The 17,310-nt window shown below is 47.7% G+C and overlaps 1 protein-coding gene across 1 annotated transcript in view; it reads right to left on the minus strand.

The window, feature by feature from the left end:
* Positions 1-1,349: 1,349 nt before the first annotated feature.
* BMERB1 (bMERB domain containing 1) overlaps positions 1,350-17,310 on the minus strand; it is a 167,247-nt gene continuing 151,286 nt past the window's right edge. The window contains exons 4-6 of the mRNA XM_012477438.2: positions 7,769-7,883; positions 5,364-5,446; positions 1,350-2,624 (exon numbers count right to left, since the gene is read on the minus strand). Of these exons, the coding sequence (XP_012332861.1) occupies positions 2,512-2,624; positions 5,364-5,446; positions 7,769-7,883 (311 nt within the window). The 3' untranslated portion in view covers positions 1,350-2,511. The remainder of the gene's footprint in view (positions 2,625-5,363; positions 5,447-7,768; positions 7,884-17,310) is intronic.

Consider the following 17,310-nt stretch of genomic DNA (forward strand, 5'->3'; position numbering starts at 1 on the left):
TCCCAAAGTGCTGGATTACAGGTGTGAGCCACCACACCCAGCCAATTTATAAATACTTTGAAAATGCTACTTATGAATGGCCCAAGAATTTTATTTACTTCTAGCAGTTTATCTTAAGGAAAAAAACAAAAATTCAGATGAAACCTTATCCCTCTAGATGTTTATCAAGACACTAATTTTTTTTTTCAGGGGATGTGGTCTTGCTCTGTTGCCCAGGCTGGAATACAGTGATGTGATCATGGCTCATTGCAGCCAGGACCTCCCAGCTCCAGCAATCCTCCCACCTCCCAAGAAGCTGGGACCACAGGCCCGTGCCACCATGTCCAGCTGTTCATATTTTTTATAGAGACAGGTTTACCATGTTGCCTAGGCTGGTCTCGAACTCCTGGACTCAAGCAATCCTCCCACCTCAGTCTTCCAAAGTACTGGGATTACAGGCATGAGCCACTGCGCCCAGCCCGAGACACTATTTTTTTCTTTTTTCTTTGAGATGGAGTCTCGCTCTGTTACCCAGACTGGAGTGCAATGGCACAATCTTGGCTCACTGCAGCTTCCACTTCCCGGGTTCGAGCAATTTTCCTGCCTCAGCCTCCTGAGTAGCTGGAATTACAGGCACCCGCCATCATGGCCAGCTAATCCAAGACACTATAATACTGAAAACCAGAACCAGTCTACACATCCAATAGTGAGGAAATGGTCAGGTGAATTACGGTACCTCCACAAGGTGGATTACTAAACAGACATTGGTATGATTTATGAAGTGTTTAATGTTTACAAAGAGCTTTTAATGATGTGGGAGATGATGGTGGTATAATAAATGGGGAAAAAACTGGTTATAAAATGACACAATAGTGATGTCAACAATGAAAAAAATGCACAGAAAAGACTCAAAATGTTGAAATGTCAAAGTGGTCTCTAGTTGGAGAAATAATGTTTTTTTTTCTTTTTTAAACGAACTTCTTCATACTTTTTGTACTTTTAAAATGATTTACTAGCCTGTAATCCCAGCACTTTGGGAGGCCGAGGCGGGTGGATCACGAGGTCAAGAGATCGAGACCATCCTGGTCAACATGGTGAAACCCCGTCTCTACTAATACAAAAAATTAGCTGGGCACGGTGGCGCGTGCCTGTAATCCCAGCTACTCAGGAGGCTGAGGCAGGAGAATTGCCTGAACCCAGGAGGCGGAGGTTGCGGTGAGCCGAGATCGCGCCATTGCACTCCAGCCTGGGTAACAAGAGCGAAACTCCGTCTCAAAAAAAAAAAAAAAAAAAAAAAAAAAATGATTTACTATGTACGTGGATTACTTGGATTACTTCCAGAATCAAGAAAAAAGTAAAAACTTTTAAAATGCCGTGAACGTGGTTTCCATTTTTATTTTCTCTGACGGGTGACTGCACATCAGTGAATCTTGAGTTACGCTAACTACTTAGGCCGGTCACGACACACACACACGTACAGAGAGGTCACACAGGCTGTACCGGGCTGGCTGTCGCAAATGTACATGGAGTTACATGGGTCGAAGTGTTTGGCAGCTGGTTAAAATACGCCACCAATGATGGGACACAATCTGATCACGCACTGCCTCTCCTGCCCGTCTCTGTTCTTTACCGAGGTCTGTGGGGTGGGCGGGTGAGGTGGCGTCCTGCTGGCATCTCTCTGGTGGCCACAGAGTGGTGGAGTGTCCAGATCAGCATCTACTCAGGTCCCATTCTCAACTGCCCTGGCCTTGACATCAGAGCTTCCCGTTCTTTGCTAGCTCTTCTGCACACTGGATCCGTGCCAGTCCAGGCCCCCTGGCCCTGCTTTGCAGCACACACCTGGGGCAGACTGAGAGCACAGAGGACACCGTCCTGATGTGAACTGTGCCCAGACACAGGATGGGTGGAAGCGGGAGATGTGACCACGACGCCACACCACACACAAGCTTGATCTTTACAGATGGGCCCTCTGGGTCTCTGGGAATGCTATATGGGTGGTGCCTGAGAGACACGGTGGGGCCGTGTGGAGCCCTCCAGGGCCCAGTTGCTGGGAGAGGACAGACAGGGGAGGGGACCTGTGCCTGTGTGGGGCAGGCCTGACAGCAGAGCTAGGAAGGTGAGTGGGCGATGTGTCCGACACGGTGCTAGATTGTTGAAAAGTCACGACTACACACAGCTGGGGAGCATGCCCCTCTCCCAGTTCATTCGCACGGTGGGTTAGATACAGCTAGAAAGAAGTAGAGATACGCTTTTTTGAGGGAGGACCTTTCCTGGTGGTTGGATAAACAGTGAGACAGACTCCTGGGTTCGGCATGCTCTGGGGAGGTCCATGCGACGGTGAGGGACTCCCTACTGCTACACTCTGTACAGGTTGGCCAGGCCTGCCTGCCGCACCCATGGCCTCTGGCGGCAGTCACGGACTTGCCTTCAACCCCTTCCGCCTTGGAGAGCTCTTGGGCCCCGGTGAAATGGGGGCTATAAAGACAAGAGGGTGGGGGGTTCCCCATGGCCCCGGGGTACCCCACGTGGGGGCTACATGATGTTGCACTGGGTGGCCCCGCAACAATCCTTGATGAGTGCCAGCCCCGTCTTGGCCACTGTGGGCTTGCTAGGTGGGGGCTCTGCTTTCTTCTCTGCCCGGGAGCCTGCAGCAAGATGTGGGCACAGGGAGAGGGGGAGAAAAGGAAAGAGAGACAGGTGAAATGAGGGGAGCCCTGACCATCTGCAGCCCAGTCCCATTGCAACCCCTAGCCAGGTCTTGTTCCAGGCCTTGTTCAAATGGAGAGCTGATGCACATTTTATATGATCCTCAGCTGGTCCTCATTTTATATGGTTTTCAGTGCTCAGCTTCCAACTCTACCTTTCAGCCCTTCTCCTAGTCAGCTCTCACCATCGTATTACCTGCCTAGCACAGGGCCTGATATCCAAGAAGTAGTTGGTAAATAGATAAATGGGAAATTTTGTTCAAGTCACTTCAATCTCAGGGCTCATATTTTTCAATTTTTGAAAATGCTCATCCATTGTCTTTTCAGATAACTCCACCTCCCATTCTCTGTTTTATCTCCTAGAATGCCTACCACATGTAAGATGGACCTTCTCACTCTGTCCTCTCAGTTTCATAATTTCTATTTCTCATCTCTTTTTCTCTGTGTGCTTCATTCTGGGTAACTTTCTCAGGGCTGCCTTCCAATTTTTAAATTTTCCCTTCAGCTGTGTCTCTGTATTTAATCTATTGAGTTTTCACTTTATTGATAAAGACATTTTAAGAAGGCCAGTTTTTTGCATGTCTACTTATTCTTTTTTCATAGCATCTTACTATTTCATTTTGGGTTTTATTCCTTCTCTTATCTTTTTGGTAATTTAAAAGTACTTCGTTTATTTTCCTTTTCAAAGAGTTCTAGTATTTTTGTCTTCTGGGAGGACATTCTCTTTGGTTCATGTACTGATTTTCCTCATGTGATTCAGTTCTTCAGGAGTTTCTCATTTTTATTGAGAGCTCATCTTCAAGGGTTTTTTGTTTTTTTTTTTTCTGTGAGAATACTATATACCATGGGATGCAGAAGAATCCCTACTGAGCAGTTTTGCATTTGCTAAATCTGCTAGGATCCCAGAGATTTCACTGATTTTAGAATAGTTTTTATTTTTCAACTTGGAATTCTGGTACCAGATGAGTCGTGTAAAGTTGGTCTCTTGCATGTGGTGCAGGCTTGGTGTTTTGATTTTTTGCCAGATTCATTTCTTTTTTCCACTCATAACCCTATAGAGAAGGCAAGTTTCCTTGCTCCTCCTCCATGATGCTAGGTGGAGTTTTTCTACTTTGCTTTTCACTTAAGAGTCCATTGAGGAAGGTGCTGGCCTTAGGCAGTGATCGTGTGCCTTGTGGTTACAGGATCTAACGGAAGAGATGACTGCCCTTCTCTTTACTTACTCCCTACAACCATGTTTCACAGGATATTAATGCAAACCAGATTTGTGGTTTTATAGGCAGAGGCAGCTTTTGGTTTTTGTCCTCCCAGCAAGATTTCAAGTCTTTCTTCCTCTAACAGCTCGTGTCCCTGTGGCTGCAAGAGTGGGCATGTGATACATTCTTGGCCAATCCCAGTACCCCAGACTCTTGGTGATGGTAATGGATCTAAGAAGTGGGAACATAATCCAAAAAGGGCTGATCAGAATCTTTCCCTCAGACTTATGTATTTTGATAGCAGGGAAAAGAATCTGTGACATTGTCTCCGAGTTGCTAAGCTATGGTTCTAGGGTTCTGGTCCCACGGAGAAGGCCTGTGTAGTAGGAAAAAATGATGCTTACATGCAAAGAGAGGCAGACATGAGAAACAGAAGTGGGGGAGGTAATAGTGTTCAGTCCTTGAGGCCCTAGTTCTTATTGCTCTTTCTCCAACAAATTCCTTTTCTTGCTTACACTAGTTTGAATTGGGCATCCATTTCTTATAACTGAGAGGGGCCTCATTAATACAGCAGTTAAACACATTTGAGAAACACTTGATCAACAAAGAGAAGACAGTTGCTTGACAGCAGGGTCCCTTATCACTTTAATATCCCAATGGACACTGGGACTCTGCAAATACAGAGTCAAGTAAACAGCGTTTCTCAAGCTTATTTCATACAAAACCCTCTTTGTTCTAAGGATCTCATGAGGTTAATATTCTAAGACGTATGCTTCTAGCCTCTCCAGAGATTCTAGCCCGAAGAGAGGCCTGAGCTCCCTGAGCCTCAGTGGCTACCCAGTTCCTTCCAAGAAATGCACCAAACTTTGTGATTAGGGAGGAACAACTACCAGGACCAGGGGCATAGTTTGCAGAGTTCAGTGAAAAATGAAAATGTAGGGCCCCATGTTCCAAACTTATTAACAATTTCAAGACCACAACAGCAGAAAATTAAGTCAAGCATGGCACCCTTCTAGGCATGAGGCCCTGGGCAACTGCAGGCCCATGAAGCTGGTCCTGCCTGCGCTCATCCCATGCTCAAGTTTGATTTCTAGAAAGCATTTTGTTATGCTCCTTCTGGCTCCCAGACTTCTTTGAAATAGCTTTTTTTTTTTTTTGAGACTGAGTCTTACCCTGTCACCCAGGCTGGAGTTGCAGTGGCACAATCTTGGCTCACTGCAACCTCTGCCTCCTGGATTCAAGTGATTCTCCTGCCTCAGCTGGGATTACAGGTGTGCACCACCACACCCGGCTAATTTTTGTGTTTTTAGTAGAGTCGGGGTTTCACCATGTTGGCCAGGCTGGTCTCGAACTCCTGACCTCAGGTGACCCATCCACCTTGGCCTCCCAAAGTGCTGGGATTACAGGCATGATTCACAGTGTCTGGCCTGAAATATCCTTTTCTCTTTCATGGGGGAAGGGAATGAATAATGTATATACTCACTGGCTGGAGATTTGGTTACTTTGTCTAAAGGTTTTAACTTGATTCTCAGGAAATCAGCCATTTCCTTGTCTTCTTCTTGCTCCCTGTGAAAGCAGATGGGTAAAAGAAGATACACAGCAAGCAAGGAAAGCATCAAGGAACCAATGAAATAAACCAATAGGTTAAGCATTAGGCTTTGTGGATGGTGCATATATGTTGTTGTGTATTATGTGTGTACGGTATGTATATGATGTACCTGGTGAACCTGCTCTGAACCAGAGACATGTATCAATGATGGGGTAAATGCTTACCCAGAACCAGGTAAGAGACCCCTGTAATTTCTCTGCTTCTTCTCAGGCAGAAGCAGAGAAAACAGGACCCTGCTGAGAGGTCAATGAGTGAGGCAGCACCTCTCCTGACCTTGTATGTTGAAGCCACCCTATTCACTTGTGCTCCCACAAAATATGAGGCGGGTCTCAGAGAGCAAGTCACCCAGCTATTCCAAGGATCACCAAGATAAAGTAGGGGAGTGCAGACTCTCTGAGCTGCCTTGAAGAGACAGGATCTTTCTTTGACACCCAGGCTGGAGTGCAATGGTACAATCATAACTCACAGAAGCCTTGAACTCCTGGGCTCAAAAGATCCTCCCACCTCAGCCTCCCACGTAGCTGAGACTACAACAGCCCTCCACCACACCCAGTTAGTTTTTCAAAAACATTGTAGAGATCGGGGTCTCATATGTTGGGGCAGCTTGTCTGCCTGCCCAGGACTGGTGTTGATAATTTCTTCTAGATCTGGAAGAAGAACCGGAGGTAAGGAGAAAATAATATTTGTTGTTGTTGTTTTTGAGGTGGAATCTTACTCTGTCACCCAGGCTGGAGTGCATTGGCACGATCTTGGCTTACTGCAACCTCTGCCTCCTGGGTTCAAGCTATTCTCCTGCCTCAGCCTCCCAAGTAGCTGAGATTACAGGTGTGCGCCACCACACCCAGCTAATTTTTGCATTTTTTTTTTTTTGAGGCGGAGTTTCGCTCTTGTTACCCAGGCTGGAGTGCAATGGCGCGATCTCGGCTCACCGCAACCTCTGCCTCCTGGGTTCAGGCAATTCTCCTGCCTCAGCCTCCAGAGTAGCTGGGATTACAGGCACGCGCCACCATGCCCAGCTAATTTTTTTGTATTAGTAGAGACGAGGTTTTACCATGTTGACCAGGATGGTCTCGATCTCTTGACCTCAGGTGATTCACCCACCCCAGCCTCTGAAAGTGCTGGGATTACAGGTGTCAGCCACTGTACCCAGCCATAGAATGTAATATTTGGATAGAACAGAAAATTGGTTTCTCTCATTAACCAGAAGTCCACTGTGGGATAAAGAAGGGCAGTGGAATTGCTCGTCCCAGGGGTCTTGAAGAGAGGTCTCTGAGGACACAGAGAATGAAGAGCAAGTTGCCCTCTGGGTTGGAAGGGTCTATTTCTTTGTGGAAAGCCCTAAAAGCTTTGCTTGGATGTAAAAACAACAAGAATCAGGAACCAGCACTTACAGCTTTCCACATTTTCAACATTTACAACATTTTTTGACACTGCAGCTCCAGGGCTGTGGTTGTCCAGGTCAAGTTTGCAGATGCAAAAAGAAGACTCTGATAGGTAGGAAAGGGCATTGGAACCACTAGGGAGAAGGAAAAGGGGAGAACAAAGCTGGGAGGTTGAGAGGGCAGGGGTGGGGAGTAAGTCAGTTCAGGGGCCAGAGTTTCTGTACAAACTGACAGCAGAAGGGCCGGGCGTGGTGGCTCACGCCTGTAATCCCAGCACTTTGGGAGGCTGAGGCGGGCAGATCATGAGGTCAAGAGATCGAGACTATCCTGGCCAACATGGTGAAACCCTGTCTCTACTAAAAATACAGAAATTAGCTGGGTGTGGTGGCTCATGCCTGTAATCCCAGCTACTTGGGAGGCTGAGGCAGGAGAATTGTTTGAACCCGGGAGGCAGAGGTTGCAGTGAGCTAAGATGGTGCCACTGCACTCCAGCCTGACGACAGAGAGAGACTCCGTCTCAAAAAAGAAAAAGAAAAAAAGAAGCTGACAGCAGAAGTTTTGAGATGTTGCCTTGATGAGTGCGAGGATGTGTAGGAAGTTCTGCCATGTATTATGGGATGTGACTCCTCCCTGGTCACCTCCTGGAACAGCATTCTTTCAAGAGGCACTGGGCTTGGCAAGACTTTTTGGAGCCAGATTTGAGATTCTCTTAAATGTGAAATGAGTCCTCAAGCCAGAAGACTGGGGTTCCTTGGGGATTCAGCATCCAGAGACTGTAGGCCAAGGCCATGTCTGTTAGGCAAGGCCGTGAGTCCCAGGAGCAGAAGATGGGCTCTGGAAGGAAGTGGACGGTTGCTGCCCTCCAGTCCAGGACTCGGGTACCCGCAGTGCACTCACCTTAACCGCTCAACCTCCGCATCATCCACCAGGAAGTCTCTCTTCTGCACCAGTTTGTGGATCTTCTGGATTAGCTCATCCTCTCTCTGCTTCTGCAGTTTGGTTTTTTCTTTTTCTGGAAAGAAGACATCAACAAAGAGACAGATAAGCACTTTGGGAGGCTGAGGTGGGAGGATCACTTGAGGTCAGGAGTTTGACACCAACCTGGGCAACATAGTGAAACTCCGTCTCTACTAAAAATACAAAAATCAGCCAGGCGTGGTGATGTGCACCTGTAACCAGCTACTCAGGAGGCTGAGGCAGGAGAATCGCTTGAACCTCCTGGAAGCCGAGGTTGCAGTGAGCCGAGATGAAACCACTGCACTCCAGCCTGGGCAACAGAGTGAGACTCCTCAAATAACAACAAAAACTATAAAGAGACAGATGACAGGCTGACTACTAAAAGTGGCCGGGATTAGAGTCCTGACTCTGCCCTTCCACCCTCTGGGTGAACTTGGAGAAGCAACCTGACCTCTTCAAGCCTCAGTTTTCTCATCTGTAAAATACAGTGAGGCTGGCCGGGCGTGGTGGCTCACGCTGTAATCGCAGCACTTTGGGAGGCCGAGGTAGGTGGCACATGAGGTCAGGAGATCGAGACCATCCTGACCTACATGGTGAAACCCTATCTCTATTAAAATACAAAAAATTAACCGAGCGTGGTGGTATGCGCCTATAGTCTGAGCTAGTCGAGAGACTGAGGCAGGAGAATCGCTTGAACTGGGGGGGGCAGAGGTTTCGGTGAGCCAAGATCATGCTGCTGCACTCCAGCCTGGTGACAGAGCAAGGCTCTGTCTCAAAAAAGAAACACACACACACACGCACACACACACACACACACACAGTGAGGCTTAAAATGGGAGTGATGGGCTGAGCATAATGGCTGTTGCCTGTAATCCCAGCACTTTGGGAGGCCAAGGCAAGAGGATCACTTGAGGCCAGGAGTACAAGACCAACCTGGGCAACATAGTGAGACCCACCTATGTCTACAAAAAATTTCTCTGTAAATTAGCCGGGTGTGGTGGAATGCTCCTGTAGTCTCAGCTACTTGGGAGGCTGAGGTGGGAGAATCTCTTGAGCCCAGGAGTAAAAGGCTGTGGTGAGTTATGACTGCACCATTGCACTCCAGCCCAGGTAACAGCAAAAGACTCAAAAAAATTTTTTTTTGTTGGGGGTGGGTGTGGGGAGGGAGAGCATCAGGAAAAATAGCTAATGCATGCTGGACTTAATACCAAGGTGCTAAGTTGATAGATGCAGCAAGCCACCATGTCCCATGTTTACCTGTGTAATAAACCTGCACGTCCTGCATACGTACCCTGGAACTTATAAAATCAAATTTTTATTTATTTATTTTTTGAGACGAAGTCTTGCAGTGTCACCCAGGCTGGTGTGTGTGCAGTGGCATGATCTCGGCTCAACTGCAACCTCCACCTCTTGGGTTCAAGTGATTCTCCTGCCTCAGCCTCCCTAGTAGCTAGGATTACAGGTGTGTGCCACCACGCCCTGCTAATTTTTTGTATTTTTAGTAGAGATGGGGTTTCACTATGTTGGCCAGGCTGGTCTTGAACTCCTGACCTTGTGATCTGCCCCCCTTGGCCTCCCAACGTGCTGGGATTACAGGCATGAGTCATTGCACCCAGCCAAAATAAAATTTTTAATTGCAGAATGTTAGTAAATGGCTTAGTGGAGTGCTTGGCCTTGTCTCAGAGCCTTCAGTAAATAGTAACGACAAAGCCAGAGGCTTCTGCAAAGACGGAGTGAGAAGGGACTCAGATGGGGGTGCTGGGAGGGAATGCCTCTTTGGTGAGTGTAAACCAATTTGCCAGAAAAAAAAATCATCCATGCTGATGACATTAACCTTGTCCCAAACACCAAGTACTACGATGCCGAAGAGAAAAGAAAAGAGAGGGCTGAAGATGAGGTCTGAGAAAATTAGGAGGCAAAACCTTAAACCCACTTGGTCTCTTTCTGCTCAGACCCCTTCAGAATAAAAAATGTGGGCTGGGCACGGTGGCTCACGCCTGTAATCCCAGCACTTTGGGAGGCTAAGGCAGGTGGATTGAGACCATCCTGGCCAACATGGTGAACCCCATCTCTACTAAAAATACAAAAATTAGCTGGGCATGGTGGTGTGTGCTTGTAACCCCAGCTACTTGGGAGGCTGAGGCAGGAGAACTGCTTGAACACTTGAACCAGGGAGTCAGAGGTTGCAGTGAGCTGAGATCATGCCACTGCACTCAGCCTGGGCAAGAAGAGCGAAAATCTGTCTCAAAAAAAAAAAGTGAGGTAGTTTGTCTGCCTGCCCAAGACTGGCGCTGATAATTTCTTCTGGATCTGGAAGCAGAATCAGAGGTAAGGGGGACATAATATTTGGATAGGAGAGAAAATTGGTTTCTGTCACTAACCAGGAGCCCACCACTGCACGAAGAAGGGCAGTGGGCTTGCTAGCCATTCTCAATTCCTGGCCATTGGTGCACTGGACAATGGTGTCATTTCTCCTGCTGTGGTAAGTCTTGTGGGTTGGGTCTGATTCCCCAAATCACTCATCAGCATCACAGAGCTGCTCCCTGCCCCCTCCAAGCACACACCAGCACCCATAGACTCACTAGGGCCCCCTGCTCACTTAGGCTCTTTTAGGAGCTCATGATGTGACTTTACTCTCCAAGTAACCATTGACAGCACTTCCACATTCACAAGTGCCCACCACCGCTCTCTAGATTTTATCCAGAATCACCCAACAACTGGCTGAGCCTCCAGCACCGGTGAACCTCTGTCTCCAAGCCATTCATCCACGTCTTCTGTCACTCGCCAATAGAGGTATTCCCCAGCCTCCCCCAGAGCCTCAGCTGCAGCGATTCCCAGGAGAAGCCGCCTACTCACACGAAAAGGCTGCATCAGCTCACAGACCTATGACTAGCCCAAGTCTCCAAGTCACTGGCCAGTGCTGCTCAACTGCGGGTGTGCTACATACCTTTCCCGTCACCTCCCACCTGCCTACAGGTGCTACCTGCCGGCCTGCAGACACCACATAACTGCAGGCACCACCCACCTATTGTAGGCACCAGCCACCTGCCTGTGGGTACCACCCACCTGTCTATAGGTACCCCCCATCTATACGTACCACCCTCCCGTCTCCAGTCATCATTCATCTGTCTATAAGTACTACACACCTGCCTGAAGGCACCATCTACCTGTCTATAGGCACCGCCTACCTGTCCATACGTACCACCCACCTGCCTGCAGACATCACCCACCACCTGCTTCATGATGTGACCCTTTCACCTGCCAGCCTCACTCACCTACTTGCCATTGAGAACCCCCAGCTTGCCAACTTGACCACGGCTTGCTGGCATCATACCTGATTCCCCTAGTACCCATGTGCTTGCCATGTGACCCTCCCACTGGCTTCTCACCTTCTCCTCTCATCTCCTGAGCCCGCGCCACCATTCCCTCTCCCCAGAGCATGCTGTGGCCTCCTATATGGTCTCCCTGGCTTGTAGCTCCTATCACAACTGTGAGTTACAATTGTGAGTCCCACGGTCACGGCATGACATCCCAGCTCTGGTATCCTCCTTGCTGTGTGACTCTGGGCATGCTCCTCAACCTCTCTGAGAATCCAATCTCTTGACACAGATAACCATAAAGTTGTTGCAAGTTGTTTTATTACTATTATTATTGTTATTGAGAGAGTCTCACTCTGTTGCCCAGGCTGAAATGCAATGATGCAATCACAGCTGGATGCAGCCTTGAATTCCTGGGCTCAATGATCCTCCCACCTCAGCCTCCCAAGTAGCTGGGACCACAGGTACGTGCAACCACACCTGGCTAATTTTTTAAATTTTTGCAGAGACGGGATCTCACTATGTTGGCCAGGCTGGTCTGGAACTCTTGGTTTCAAGTGATCCTCCTGCCTTGGCCTCCCAAGGTGTTGGGATTTATAGGCATGAGCCAGTGAGCTCGGGCTGTGGCAAGTTTTAAGAGGTATAAACCAAGTAAAATACCTAGCTCACTCCTGACGCATAGTAAGAGCTCATGAAAAATCAGATGCTATTGTTACACACTATTATTTTACATTGTCACTGTTATTTTAATGTAAATATGTACTGAAACAGGTACAAAAGAAATACACATTTATTTAAATAAACAAAAGGCCGGGCGTGGTGGCTCAAGTCTGTAATCCCAGCACTTTGGGAGGCCGAAGCAGGTGGATCACAAAGTCAGCAGTTCAAGACCAGCCTGGCCAACATAATGAAACCCTGTCTCTACTAAAAATACAAAAATTAGCCAGGCGTGGTGGTGGGCACCTGTAGTCCCACCTACTTGGGAGGCTGAGGCAGAAAAATGGCTTGAACCTAGGAGGTAGAGGTTGCAGTGAGCTGACATCTGGCCACTGCACTCCAGCCTGGGTAACATGGCAATCAAAAAAAAGAAAAAGAAAGAGAAAGAGAGAAGAGAGAGAAAGAAAGAAACAAAGGCAAATATCATAAGTATACACATTCTAAGTGCTTAATAAATTGCAGCTATTAGAATTACATTTGTACGACCATGGGCTTTACGTTTTCATTTAATCTGGGCTTCTCCACCTTAGCACAACTGACATTTGGGACTAGATAATTCTCTGGTGTAGGGATCTGTCCTGGCATTGAAGGATGTTTAGCAGCATCCTTGCCTCTACTCACCACATGCCAGGAGTGTCCACTCCCGTAGTTGTGACAATTAAAATTTATGTCTCCAGAGGCTAGGTGCAGTTGCTCACGCCTGTAATCCCAGCACTGTGGGAGGCCAAGGTGGGCAGATCACCTGAGGTTGGAAGTTTGAGACCAGCCTGGGCAACATGGTGAAACCCCGTCTTTACTAAAAATGCAAAAATTAGCTGGGTATGGTGGCACACGCCTATAACCCCAGCTAGTTGGGAGGCTGAGGCAGAAGAATACTTGAACCCAAGAAGCAGAGGTTGCGGTGAGTGAAGATCATGCCACAGCACTCCAGCCTATGTGACAGAGCGAGACTCTGTCTCAAAAAATAAAAATAAAAAAGAAAGAAAGAAAAGATATCCTCTCCCTGCACCCCAGCCATTGTGTCCACCAAAGACCACCCAGGTGCACAAATGCTCTGGGGGGTTCCCTGGTGGCCTCGTACACATGATTCCTTTGCCTTGGTGTGTGGAAGCTCAGTGGGCTCCCCTGTGTCCTGCTGAGCCAACATTGAGCCCTGAGAATCCTCCCTCCCAAGAGGGAGACGGTGACTCACACTAGGTCCATCAAGCTTCCTGAGATGTTGAAATTAGGACACAGAGCCTCTGAGAACTGGGTTTTTGCCTGGGGACATCATGGAAGGGAGACAGAATGGTCTTGCCTGGCTCATGGGCTAGCGGAAAAAAGTCGAATTTGCCCCCAAAATGGGTGTGAGGGGAAGAACATTCCATAGGCTTGCTTGTGTCTGGCTCCAGGTCCTTGTAGGGCTGAGCTGAGCTTCACATCTATAGTGGGTTGAATAGTGCGGTCACCTATAGCTCTCCTGTTATAATCTAAATATTTGCCTACCCCCCATCAACTTCATTTAAAAATTTTAAAACTATTTTATTAAGACAGGGTCTTGCTATGTTGCCCAGGCCAGTCTAGAACTCCTGGGCTCAGGTGATTCTCCCATCTCCTGCCTCACTTCCTGAGTAGCTGGGATTACAGGTGCACGCCATGGTACTCAGCAGCACCCCCAAATTTAAACGCTGAAATCCTAACCTCCATGGTCATAGTACTAAGAAACGAGGCCTTTGGAAAGTGAGTAGATTATAAGGGTAGAGCCCTCAGGAATGGAACTAATGCCCTTATAAAAGAGGCCCCAGGGAGCTGCTTTGCCTTTTCCAACACACGAGGACGCAGTGAGAAGGTGCCATCTATAAGGAACAAGCCCTCACCAGGCACTGAATCTGCCAACACCTTGATCTTGCCCTTCCCAGCCTCCAGAACTGTGAATTATAAGCCTCCAGTCTACAGCAAGCCACAGGGACTAAGGCACCCCCAAAATTCATGTGTGCCCTATTTGGAAATAATTTTCCCCAGTTTATGTCTCTTCTATTTGGAAATACTCTATTTCCAAAGTAATGTGGAAGTTGCTTTGCAGACGTAATTATAATAGTTAAGCTAAAATGAGGTCACACTTATTAGCATGGACCTTAAACCCAATGACTTGGGTCCTTATAAGCAGAGGAAAGAGCCAAGCATGGTGGCCTGCACCTGTAATCCCAGCTATTCAGGAGGCTGAGGCAGGAGGATTACTTAAGCCAAGGAGTTCAAGACCAGCCTGGGCAACATAGCCAGACTCTGTCTTTTAGAAAAATAAAAAAGAGGAGAAGAGGAGAGGACACACAGACACACACAGTGGAGAAGGTCATGTGAAAATGGAAGCAGAGATTGGAGTGGAGCAATTACAAGCCAAGCAATGCCAAGGACTGTGTGTGCTACTGTTAGACTAGGTAGCCATACAGACTTGAGCAGGACAGGAGAGGGGATTCCCCCCAAGGAGAGTCAGAAAACCATCAGGTGATGTCAGGCAGTTGTTAAAACTATTTCTCTAAACTAATAATTGGTCGCAGCTGGTACCAGGGAAAGGCCATCTCCCAATAGATAGAAAACACCTGAAGTGATCAGCAGCTTCCCGATGAGATCTTAGGAGCTGGGAGATTGGGTTCAAGCACGCACACTAAGAGGCAAAAGGGCGGAGTCTAACTGGCATATGACCTTCCTTGGGAAAACTCAAGTGGTAAAGGGAAAACATGTCAAATGATCATGTGCATGACTTCCCTAAATACACTGCGCATGCGGCCTCTGCCAAGCGCTGGCAGGCCCCTGCGCATGCGGACAACCTGCCCAGAGGAAAAATGGAGGGAGGAGAGATGCAAAACTCTGGAAGCAGGCTAACATATAAAACCCAAAATCAAAGGTTAAACGGTGCACTTGGATCTCTCAAGTCACCCACTTGGCTGTCTTCCAAGTGTACTTTACTTTCTTTCTTTTTTTTTCTGAGAGGAAGCTTCGTTCTGTCACCAGGCTGGAACGAAGCACGATCTCGGCTCACTGCAACCTCCGCCTCCGGGGTTCAAGCCGTTCTCCTAACTCAGCCTCCCGAGTAGCTGGGATTACAGGCAACTAGCCACCACTCCCCGCTAATTTTTGGTATTTTTAGTAGAGACGGGGGGTTCACCATGTTGGCCAGGATGGTCTCGATCTCTTGACTTCATGATCGGCCCACCTCGGCCTCCCAAAGTGCTGGGGTTACAGGCGTGAGCCACTGCCCGACTTTACTTTGATTCCTGCTCTAAAACTTGTTAATTAACTTTTGCTCCTGCCCTAAAACCTGCTTCAGTCTCTCTGCCTTATGTTGGTGGAATTCTTTACTCTGAGGAGGCAAGAATCAAGTTGCTTTAGACCCGTATGGATTGGCCGCTGCTAACGCTACAGGACTTAAGAAGAAATTATTATACAGATAGCAAGGGTAAGGAAGTGCTCAGGTAAGATTTTCCTTTTAATGAAAAGCAGCCCCCAAGTCATTTTCTTTTCTAAGAAAGAGCAGCCAGTAAAATCGAGCTGTGGACATAGTCAAGAAAGCTGGAAGCTTACACGGCTGAATGCTGGCAGCTGTGCCCATAAGAAAAGGCAACCTGGACTAGGCATGTTCAAAATGGCGGCGCCACGCTCCCTTCTCTTTGCCAGCCAGTATACAGTAAGGAGGAGACAGTATGGGGCCCGCCAAATGGAAAGTCTATTTGCATAATAAGATTAGGGTGGAGTTGCCAGCCCTCCCCACGTGCTATGTAAATGTCACACCTGGTCCAACCAATCTGTGGGCCCTATGTAAATCAGACACCGCCTCCTCAAACCTGCCTATAAAATCCTGTGCGCTCTGCCACAGTGGAAATCCCCATTCAGGAACCCCTCTTGAAAGACAGAGGGAGCTGTTCTCCTTTCTCTTTCTTTTGCCGATTAAACCTCAGCTCCTAAACTTACTCCTCCTGAGTGTCCGTGTCCTTCATCCTCTTGGGATGAGGAATGTTGGGTATTCATTCTAGTCAACGACACTGCTTCACTAACCCTATCAGAAGCTAGGAAGAGGCAAAGGAGTCTCCTCTACAGTCTTGGGAGGGAACGTGGTGTTAACGCTTCGACTTTGTATGTCTGGCCTCCAGAACCGAGGGAATACATTTCTGTTGCTTAAGCTATCCAGTTTGCATCAGTGTGTTAGGCAGCTCTGGGAAATGAATGCAATGCCCTAGGGCTTCAGGAGACTCTACTGTTCTTCCAGTAATTGCCTGTTTTGTGCTTACATAAGCTTGGGTGGGTTTCTGTAACTTTCAGCCAGACTATTCCTTGGAGAGCTGTAAATGAGAGAGTGGAACAGACCTGGTGGTTCCTAACCCTCACTGCTCATCACAATCATGTGGGAAGCTTTAAAAATTACCAATGCTCAGCTGGGTATGGTGGTTCATGCCTGTAATCCCAGCACTTTGGGAGGCTGAGGTCAGCAAATCACCTGAGCTCAGGAGTTCGAGACCAAGCTGGTCAACATGGAAAAACCCTGTCTCTACTAAAAATACAAAAATTAGCCAGGCATGGTGGCACACGCCTGTAATCCCAGCTAATCAGGAGGCTGAGGCAGGAGAATCGCTTGAACCCAGGAGGCAGAAGTTGCAGTGAGCGAGATCTTGCCACTGCACTCCAACCTGGGTGACAGAGCAAGACTCCATCTCAAAAACAAACAAACAAAACAAAAAAACTAATGCTGAGATGCAGCAGGTGAGGCAAGAGAATAGGGTCTGGAGGCAGAGAACCTAGGGCCAGCTTCCTAAAACTAAATCAAAAGGAAAACCCCAGCTTTCCACACCTAAGTAACGAAAAGACTGGAGACTACACCGTTTGTTAAACCCCCCTCATTTTTTGTGTGGCAGATGAGAAATGGAAAGTATCTCTGATTGCTTGCAGAAAGCAACCAATCAGATGCTTGCATAGGAGTATAGCTTTGTAATTTCAGTTATTAGGCTGATTGTCTACCTTTGCATAGAAGTGTAACTTTGTAACTTCACTTTACTGATTGTGGGTTACCACTTCATTTACATATGGTGTATGCCAAGTAACCAATGGATAACCTTTAGAGGGTGTTTAAAACTCAGAAAATTCTGTAATGGGGCTCTTGAGCCCCGGTGGTCAGGCTGGCTCCCACCCTGTGGAGTATACTTTCATTTTCAATAAATCTCTGCTTTTGTTGCTTCATTCTTTCCTCGCTTTTTTTGTGCATTTTGTCCAGTTCTTTGTTCAAAACATCAAGAACCTGGACGTCCTACACCAGTAACACAGGGACTCCCTTTTGGAACCTGTGGGAGGCCCCCTCCCCCTGAAGCTACCACCCCAAGCATGCAAATAAAGGAAAATCTTGAGTCCCCTCAAAGAAAATTCTAGGCACCTAGCTAGCCTTGAAAAGTCAACAAGCAGCTTAGCAAGAAGGTAATAGTAGCC

The sequence above is a fragment of the Aotus nancymaae genome, unplaced genomic scaffold (genome assembly GCF_030222135.1).
Source record: "Aotus nancymaae isolate 86718 unplaced genomic scaffold, 86718_ANA_hifiasm-v0.15.2.pri h1tg000049l, whole genome shotgun sequence".
NCBI lineage: Eukaryota > Metazoa > Chordata > Mammalia > Primates > Aotidae > Aotus > Aotus nancymaae.